Raw genomic sequence first — 10,571 nt, 5'->3', positions numbered from 1 at the left:
CAAGATACAAAAATATAATAATAAATAAGTTGTGTTTGCAACTAGTATGGAATTACTTCAACTCTCTCTACTTCACTTTATATAGCATTATTATTGTTTGGAGGGTCAAAGAGTTTTTTCTCTGCGTTCAAGTCGAGCTTGAGCAAAGTATGAGCTAGCTTTTCTATTTTTTTATTTGTTGGCGTCTTAAAACAAATTTCCGGATCAAAATATAATTAAATTGAGAGCTCAAATTTGGATAATCTAAACATTTTTTAGAATAAATGAGGGTTCTAACGTGATATTTTACTAATAAAATAGTGAAACTTATTGACAAGTGTGGAGAAAAGAAATCAGACACAAATTCAGATTGAACAATAAATAGGATATATAATTTTCATTTTGTTCTTTTACAAGATTTATGTTGATTTTCAATTTTTAGGAAGAGATTAATAGATTAATGGATTGGTATTAGGAGACACTATATTTTGTAAGTACTTTAAGTAGGCGTTTGGCCATATGATTTGGGACTCAAATCTAAAGTTTTGATTTGAAATTAGTGTTTGTTCATATAATGTGAACAAAGCTTCAACTTCAATTTCAAATCTTGATTTAAAATTTCAAATTCTCCAAAAAGTAGGATTTCAAATTCCAAGTTGTTATTTCAATTTTTCTTTTTAAAATTTAAACCTGACTCATAAGTTTGTATTTTGCAAAAACGATCCATCATTTTAAATTTTGCAAAAAAAAAAAAAGATCCATGCTTGACTTAAAGAGATTGTACATACCACGTGAGGTGATTATATTAAAGATTAGCTAGTTACTGCTATTGTTGATTTATTGACCAATGGATCTTTGTAAAATATTTGTATTTGAAAGTTTGTAATAACTTGTACAATCACAAACGTTTATTTATAACAGGAACATGGAGATATACAATTATTTAATACGGCGCCTTAGGATATTCTCATGCCCTGTTTATGAACTATGGTTAATATGTTCATTCGGTAAAGATTGTATAAGAGTTTCTATTATTATTATTCCATCTTCACGATGGAGGAGTTAGACACGACTTCAACCTGTTCATTCCAAAAATGATAGTTACATGAAGGAGGACATAAACCTTAGCTTCCAATACATAGCGTAGATTGATAGAAACCAATCTAGTGGAGTGTTAAGAGATTGGTAAGTATTTACTACATACAAATATGTCAGCAAGGAACTATGGTTATTGTTATCAGGTAATACCATCATTAATAACAAAAGATTTTTTTCTTTGGTTTAAACTTGGAATTTGGCATTAATCCTGATCCAACTTCAAAGAAGCTGTAATCTGTCTATGTAAGGAAACAATCATTGAAGGTATTGAGACTTGTGAGTCATGGTCGTTACTCCATTGATTCCCCAAGTATTCAGTAATGGGATTGCTTTTCCTAAAAATATGTTCAAACAGAGGACTTTATGAAAAAAAAAATACAACTTAAGAAATCTAAATTACATGTTCAAACAAATTTCAACTTTAAATCAATAAGATTCCAAATCAATGATATGAAATCATGTTCAAATGGGCCCTTAGCTAATTTCGATACTCATAAAAATGAAACATATGTAAATTGTCCACGATATTGTCATATTATAGTGAAGCTAAGGTTAGATTAGTATAGATGAACATGAAGTTCAATTATTGGTGCTGCGCAATTGTAATTTTTAGGTATAATCATTTGGTATTCAGTATCCACTAGTTTAACTAATTCAAATTCGTTCCACATATGGCCCATTAATGTGGAAAGTGTTCCATATAGGTGTAACGACCCGTTAAGTTATTTTGAACTTTTGACTCTTTTTCTAAAACGACCCTCCCTGTAGCCTTAGTTTGGTGTTTTTGAGTTGCGGGGATGGGTGGCACGGTTCTCGAGTGAATCGAAAGAGTATCGGAAAGGAATTTCCAAATTGAAAGTTCTTAAGTTAAGAAAATGCGAAAGTTTGACCAAAGTCAACGTCGGAGGTTAACGAAGTCGAATAGGAGTTTTGTTGATTTCAAGAGGTCCGAAATGCGATTTATGACTTAGTCAAGTGGTTGGGACGGATTCCAAGGGGCTCGGGAGTGATTTAGACCTTTGATTGAAAACTAGTTAAGTTAAAGAATTATAGTTGACCACGGTCAACATCAGGTCAAGACGACCTCGTTTCAACCTTTCGAGCGCCCGCACAGGTTCGTAGCGTGTTTATGACTGAAATGCATATTTAGATTATATCCGTGGGATCCTGGGTGAGTTTTGGTCTGAAATGCATATTTAGATTATACCCGTGGGATCTTGGGTGAGTTTTGGTGTCAAGTTGAAGCTTTGAGTTTAGCTGAGTTGTTGGTTTTTCTTGTGCCAGGCACCCTTTTCTGCGATCTTGGGAGGCTTATGCGATCATGACGAGTACTTCACGGTCGGGCCGAGTAGTGCATCGCGATGGCTGGATGGGTGCAATATGAAGGGGCTGTGGTGAATTGTGATATTTCCCTACTTTGAACTTCAGTTTCAATTTTCATATTTTGAATTCTAAAAGTCGGTTTAACGTGATTTCAAAGGCTAAGATCACAATTTGATTCAGGGGTAAGTTTCTAGTCACTATTTTATCGATTCCTATTAAATTCTTATATTAAGTTAGTGTTTAATTCATGATTTGAGTTGGTAGAAATGAGAATTTTATCCCTAAAGTTAAGATCATGCAGTTTCTTAATTTGGGATCCAATTAGTGGATGGATTTAGATATATTTTTTTTTTTTTGGATTTAGACTAATAAAGTTATGGATTTTCAGTTTTGCCCTTGGGGGTTTAGGTTTGACTTTTGGGATTGGGTTATAAGTATAAAAATATGGGTGTTTACGAATTTATTTATGTATGACGCATATTTAATAGATTGGGAGCGTTCCGAGGCACTTCGGAAGGGACATACACTTTTGTGATTTCGTTGCTCGGCCTTGAGGTATGTTAAGACTCTTTGCTTCGCTTGAGAGATGTTTTTCGATAAATATAATAAATCAAGTTTAATAATAAAGGGTAATGGAGAAATAGGGGGTCTCGTACTCGTGATGTTTCGAGCATTGGTACAAGTGTCGGTGTCATGTTATGGGTAATATTGTAATTGTATAGTTATGGGCCATGACACAAGAAGGCCAAAGCATGTGGGCATTAACTGTTATGTGCTACTTTCTTAACTTGAGTGTTTATTAGTATTCGTCACTCTATGGAATCTCGCACACTTGTGATAATCAAGTTGTTGAACTTATTTGAAGAAGTTGACTGTTATGTCCGGATTCTTTGGGATATACTTTTTCTTATGTGATTCATCATGCACACACATTTGATGTGGCTCAATATGATACCGCAAATCAGAATTTCGAGGAAAGTGATGGTTACTTGGTCTGAATGGCCAGTTGATGGATATTTTGACCTCATAAGGTAGGTTGCATGATATTTGAGCCAAAAAGGTTGGGTGCCCGATGTAATCTAGGAGATCTGGTATTCCAACCGGTATATGGACTTAGAGGTCCCCCATGTATCACATTTTCCGTATAGTCCCGTGGAGCTCTATGTGTATACCGAGATCATTTTGTATCACATCACATCGCATATTTCATTCCTTAATTGAATATTTGATTGGTTGTCTCTCTGATTATCTGATTACCCAAGTATTTTGGCTTTACTTGGTACTTGTTTGTCGTTTATATTGTTGATGGTTCGATTCTAAGTAAAGTAAACTAGTAAGAGTAAAAGAGACTTTTCCTAGTACTTCGTCGCTATCTCTTTCGTTGTCGGTCTATGAGATATAATAAGTACACGTGCTTCCCGTACTTATACTACACTTGTCGCACTCTTTGTGGTGTAGATTTGGTTCCGAGTACAAGTGAGACTCGCAGAGCTGTTTGAGTCCGAGGATGTGATTTCAGGAGATCGTGGTGAGCTGCTTGGCGGATCCGCAACACCGCTTCTCCCTCTATCCTTTTATTGTTCATGTCTTTCCTTTGTATCCAAACAGTGTATTAGTGGATTTCACACTTGTATTGTATTTGTAGTGGCTATTGTACTTATGACACCAATCTTGGGTGGTTTTGGTTATTTGTGCACTTATTTATTATAAAAGACTTATTATTTGGATATTCGGCTTATCTATTTACTTTTCCACTTATTTAACTTGATTGAATCAGTAATCGTTGGGTTGGCTTACCTATCTATTGCGAGTAGGTGCTAGGTCGTGACAATAGGGGGTTTCTCCATTGCAATTGTACTTCGATTTTATTGATCACTTCTCATCTTATGCATAATACATTTCACATCATAAAAATTAAATGGATCTTAGACTTGTGCTTCAAAAGACAAAATCTCAACCATAGTTTGACTATTTATATTCGAGAGATTATATTATAAATATCTACTATATAAATCAGGGGAAGATGTAGTCCAATGGTTAACGGCTGGGTTCATGTGAGCCCAATAACTCTTGCTTAGATCACATAGTTGTAATAATAAAATTATTAAATGCGTAAGAATATTTGGTTTGGAATCCAATTTATTGTTTTAGTTATTATTTCATATTAACTTGGGAAAGAACATCCACATGACTTTTAAGGAAATAGATAGGACAAACTATACCAGTACTTTGTACCAAAGTACCCGAATTAGGCTGTAGGATCAATTTAATGGCAAATCTAGCCACCGAATCTGCTTTCCAGCAGAAAGCGACGAATTGAACCCACGTCTTTGGCTTTAACAATTCTGTTTTTTTTTTTTTTTTTGTCGTTGTCGCCGCCCTCCGCCTCTTCTTCCACGACTGCTTCATCGGCAACACCACGTAGTTCGTTTTCGGAACCGATGACGACGACGGCGACGATGGAGCGACATTCTTACCACCATTACCAGTGCTGATGCTGTTGTTGTTATTGCTGCGGTCCAAAGCCTTGACTTGCAGTTTCAATGCTTTAGTAGAAGAAAAACTATTGAAGCCAAAATGAAGAACTATTGAAGCCAAAATGAAGCTCCGCTGTGAATTTGGGAACCATAGAGTTGGTAGGTAGGTGGTCGTCGGCGGCAACGATGACTTTGTGCAATGCGCAAGCATTTCTGAGTTGTTCCCGCGAAGAGTAAACTAGCTTCAAAGTTGGACTTGTTACTTCACTCCCCAAAACATGTATAATACGTGTATGATAATTGTATAATATGTGTATAATTAATGAGTGTACGTTAATTATACATTTATTATATACAAATTATGCAATAATGATATATTTTCTATACAAATACTGTAAAGATACATATTCTATATAACAATGATATAATTTCTATACGTATGATACATTTTTCTATACATATACAGTAGTGATACATATTATATAAAATAATGATACAGTTTTTATGCTTATGCTGAAATTAGTTAAAAAAGGCTATGAAATGAAATTATTTTTAAAAAGGCTAAAAAATGTTATAAAGTTCTTGGGCCATCTAGTTGTCAATAGTTTCACTAGATGACCATTTATGTTTTTTGTCCCTATTAACTTGAGATTACTATAGAAACCAACAAACTTAAAATTCTGGATCCGCCTCTGACCTAAATACTATATAAAAAAATTCATGGTATGTAACATCTCAACATCTCATACTTTTGTTAAGTTTATTAAAAATTTATTATATGCTTGAAAGCAATTGGTGTGTGGCCCTTTTCCAAGCTGCAGTAATGAATGTGAGATGCGCCAGATCTTGCATTATCTTTTTTTTTTTTTTTTTTTTTCCTTTTATTTCTTGAAACTCATGAAAAGAGTCTTCTGGGATGAGTTACAAGATCAATGTGGACCAATAGATATATAATAAAGTTTTTACGAAACAGTAACTACAGTCAAGATTACGCTAGCCTTTACTAGTTAAAATTGACTATCGTTCTTGTAATCTTTCAAGTGTGAATTTAACTTGAATCATAACATCAAAAGTAGTCAAAAGATATAGTTTTATCAATTAGTGGTATAAAAACTTTTATACTCCAGTGCATTTGACTGATTCACCCAAAAGGCTACCCACTCTCTTCTCAGATCATTAATAATTCATTTTGACTGTTAATATTTACCATTAATTGATTAATAACTTTTACGTAATCAATTACTTACTAATTTAAACTCATTTTTGAATTGCCACAATCTAACGCAATGTAGGGGAAAAACCATCGTCATGTATATATCCAAAATACAGGTCTACTCATAAAACAATTGCCTAGTGAATCTAAATTCAAATACACAATTAATCCATCAATTAATTTCCAATAAGCTTATGATATGTATTCCAAGAAGGTAGTTTGGTATATTAAATGACTTTAGATACACTTAACTCGGGCTAGATTACAGTAACTAGTTTCAATATTACACTCTAGTCAATTTTTTCCTTATATAAGAAGCCACCATCTAGTCATTTTCCTACAGTATACGTATACGTTTCATTTGTTGCTTATTGATTCATGATGACTACTTTGTCCGTCTTTGTACTTGCTGGTATGTTAATATTGACATGCCTTGAAATAATAGGTATTTGCTCATCATCTCATTAGCTTGATTTTTCCTTAACCATTTATTATTATTCCTGTTTTTGTTGTAGCAGGAATATAATGGGGCAGGAAAGATAAGAGAAAAGAAAAGAACTTTTTGTATGATTTTTACTCTATAACATAGAATTGCAACTACTAATCCCTTTTGATTTATTTTCGATCCCTGTCAGTTAAATATTTATAGTGGCAACAAAATAGGAGATATAAGTATTTGATTTTAGAATACATGATATATATTTGTATACTTGAATCATATATTGGAATATTTATTGTTCAGTGAAATTTACATTTATTTTTGCATCCTCTATGTTTTATGATGATTCTATTAAATTTCGACCATTTCTATTTAAAAGTAATTTTACTACCAAGAGAGAAAAGGAAAACAGGTTATGAAGACGAAGAAATTTCTCAAATTGACAAGAGGGGTTGCTCAGATATTAAGCACCCTTCACCTCCAACTCAAAGGTTGTGGGTTCGAGTCACACCAAAGGAGCAAAAAGGGGAGCTCCTGGGGGAGGGATAAAAAAAAAAACATATAAAAAGAAATTCCCAAATTGCATATTTTGTTATGTAACTCATGGAAATAAGTTTATATTCTATGTACTGACCATACAAAAATATTTTGTAATAATTAAATTATTTAGATGTAATTTAAGATACTTCTCTTTAATTAATACTAACTGTTGAATAAATAATTATTCGGGAGGGTAGTGTAACCCCTATAAAAAGTTAAACTATATTGTTAGTGTTAACTTCTATGCAAAATAGGTTATGTATTACTTTCAAAGGATTTCAACTAAGTACTTATGGTATGTGATCCTAATGTAAGGCGTCGGTGCACAAAGATCACGCTGCTAAGAGGTTGAGGAAGACAGACCCTAAGAGTGTGATGTAGACAGCCTATTCTAATGCAGGCATTAGTGGCTGCTTCCAAGTCTCAAACCGAGACAACTTTATCATTGCTTCAAGGCTCCCTTAATGTGATCCTACAATAACTCTATTTATTTATTGAATCTTTTTTTTTCTTTTTTTCTTTTTTCGATACAGAGGCACAGTCTATTGGAGTGTGTTACGGGAGAAATGGGAATAACTTACCATCAGCCCAAGATGTTGTAAATCTTTATAAAGCAAATGACATAACAAACATGAGAGTCTATGATCCAATTCCTGAAACACTTACTGCTCTCAAGGAAAGTAATATAGGCATCATTCTTGACGTTCCAAATGAAAATCTTCAAGCATTGACAGATCCTCAAGCAGCTACAGATTGGGTCAACGCCAACATTATGAGTTATTCCTCAAATGTCAAGTTCAAATATATAAGTGTTGGAAATGAAATATCTCCTGGCAATGTTGCAAAAGCCAAATTTGCTCCATTCCTTCTTCCTGCATTGCAAAATGTGCAACAAGCCATAACGACGTTTCATCTGCAGGATCAAGTGAAGGTCACAACAAGTATAGAGACCGGGATGTTAACAAGTACATACCCACCGTCTCATTCAGTGTTTCGCAACGATGCTATCAGTTTCATCAAACCGATCATTGAGTTCTTGAAACAGAATCAATCGCCTTTGCTGGCAAATATTTATCCATATTATGGTTATAAAGCCAACCCTGATCGTATTCCACTCCCTTATGCACTTTTTACACAACAAAAACCCGACCCATCGGGCTATCAAAATCTATTTGATGCTATGTTGGATGCAGTATATTATGCAGTTGAGAAAGCTGGTGGAGATAACATAGAGATTGTTGTTGCTGAAAGTGGATGGCCATCTGATGGTGGTGGTGTTGGAGTAAGTATGGATAATGCTGCGACTTATTATAGGAATTTGATTAGTCATGTGAAGTCAACATCAGGAACTATACACAAGCCCGGAAAGGCTATAGAAACTTATTTGTTTGCTATGTTTGATGAAAATGTGAAGATAGGAGGAGAGACTGAGAAGCATTTTGGAGTGTTCTATCCTGATAAAACTCAGAAGTATAATCTTACCTTCTAGTTTAATTACAGCAGTTTAATTTCATTTATGTATTTAAAGAACATGATGCTAAATTTATGATTTTTAAAGGATTTGCTGGTTAAAATTATTGTCTCAATTAAAATCAAGGCTTGATCTCTCCAGGACATAAATATATACTGTAATATATAGTACTAACATAATTTGTGTTTGCAACTGGTAGTTCACTATATATAACATTATTATTGTCCGGAGGGTGGTCAAAGAGTCTCTGAGTTCAAGAAGAGCTTGAGCAAAATAAGAGCTACCTTATTTGTGTTGGTATGTTAAAATGGATTACCGGGTCAAAATATAATTAAATTTAGAGTTCAAATTTGGATAGTCTAAAAGTTGTTTAGAAATTAGAATAAATGAAGGTCCTAAAGTGATATCTTAATAATAGAATAGTGAAACTTATTGATATGTGTGGAGAAAAGAACTATCTTTTTTTTTTTTTTTTGGTAACAAGAAAAAGAACTATTCTATCTTTTGTGGAGAAAAGAACTATCACTTTGAGAAAATGAACACAAATTTGGATTGAACAAAATTAAAGAATAGTACAAGTTTCTATTTTATTCTTTTACAAAATTTATGTTGATCATTTTCAATTTTTAGGAAGATTAATAGATTAATCAACTGGTATTATTGACAAGATTAGGAGACACTACTTTTGAGGTACTTTAAACTAATTGGATACTCATGAAGATGAAACCAATGGAATTTGTCCATTATATTGTCATATTATAGTGGTGCTAAGGTTAAATGGGTCTAGATGGACATGAAATTCAATTTATTCGTACTATGCAATAGTATTTTTCTGTGGTATAATCATTTATTAGTATTTAGTATTCGGCACCCACTGACTTGACTAATTCAGATTCGCTCCACGTGGGGTTCATTTAAGAAGGAGGTGCTCCCCATGAGAAGTTTCTCCATTACAATTGCACTTAATTTGATTAATCACTTCTCATATATGCTTAAAACATTTCACATGAGGCAAGAAACAACTCCATAATATTTTTGTGTCAGAAGAGGGAGATGGAGACCAGGAGAAGACGCCGCTAGCTGCCAGTGTAACAAAACGTAACAAAAATATGAATATGAATGATATAGTAGGTTAAAATTCTCGTAATAAAAGCAAAATTTTGTAATTATATGAGCCCAAAAGTTACGATTTTTTTTTTTTTTAAAAAAGGGACAAAATTGGATATGTAAAAGGATCACAATTCACGACGACTGAAGGAAAGGAACTGTAGGACACCTGCTGCTCGATTTTTCTATAGGGGTATTTGTATTGCCTTTTTAAAAATAGCTTATAAGCTAAAAGGTAAAAGTAAATGTTTAAAAACACTTCTTATTTTTTCCAAACACCACAAAAAGTATAAAAAACTAAAAAAAAAAAAAAAAACACTTAAAAATAAGCCAAAATAAACACCCTCTATACCTAGCTATAGCATCTTTTGGAGATGAACCATTATGTGCAGTCATGAGAACTTGAGAGGTAGATATTGTAAGTAAATACGACTTTGGCATCTGGCATGTGGTGGCGCTCTAGCACATTAAAGATGAGTCCGCAACTTAAATAACCCAAAAAGTGACTGTAGGGACCAAAATAACGCAATTAAAAAAAAAAGTTACCAAAGTAACCTTTGTGCACTAAATTAGTGCTCAATAGGACCAAACTGCAAATTTACAGTGAAGTCTTATTGCGCACTAATTAGTGCGCAATAGAGGTTATATTTTTTTTGTACAATTTTAAAGTTTTGAAATTTCACCTTTTTTCCATACTTTGACCAAAGATTAGTGATGTTTTAATACTCCGAAATATTAATATTTTATATATAAAGTGCAAAAGGGGGGAAGCTTTTTTCGATAGTCGACTCCGTCCTATGACTATATTGTAATCGTAATAAAAATCAAAAAAAAAATTTCAAGGGGATTTTATGGGGTTTGGGTTCAATTGAATCCCGTCCATTTTGGGGGCGGGGTGCTCTCTCCCCCTCTTTGTAAGTTTTT

General features: G+C 33.5%; 1 protein-coding gene across 2 annotated transcripts; it reads left to right on the top strand.

The window, feature by feature from the left end:
• The first annotated feature begins 4,979 nt into the window (after window positions 1-4,979).
• On the top strand, window positions 4,980-8,643 carry LOC132065783 (glucan endo-1,3-beta-glucosidase, acidic-like). Of its 2 annotated transcripts, none has more exons than XM_059459322.1 (2): window positions 4,980-5,097; window positions 7,605-8,643. In XM_059459322.1, exon 2 carries the CDS (start codon window positions 7,701-7,703, stop codon window positions 8,556-8,558), a length of 858 nt encoding a protein of 285 aa, XP_059315305.1. In that variant the 5' UTR covers window positions 4,980-5,097; window positions 7,605-7,700; the 3' UTR covers window positions 8,559-8,643. The 2 variants fall into 2 exon arrangements, with proteins under 2 accessions (XP_059315305.1, XP_059315304.1); XM_059459321.1 differs by lacking the exon at window positions 4,980-5,097 and adding an exon at window positions 5,764-6,535 and having other exon boundaries at window positions 7,603-8,643.
• The last annotated feature ends 1,928 nt before the right edge of the window (window positions 8,644-10,571 follow it).

The sequence above is a fragment of the Lycium ferocissimum genome, chromosome 7 (genome assembly GCF_029784015.1).
Source record: "Lycium ferocissimum isolate CSIRO_LF1 chromosome 7, AGI_CSIRO_Lferr_CH_V1, whole genome shotgun sequence".
Lineage (NCBI taxonomy): Eukaryota > Viridiplantae > Streptophyta > Magnoliopsida > Solanales > Solanaceae > Lycium > Lycium ferocissimum.
The sequence above is the reverse complement of the archived record's forward strand: the minus strand, read 5'-3'. Positions and strand labels throughout refer to the sequence as shown.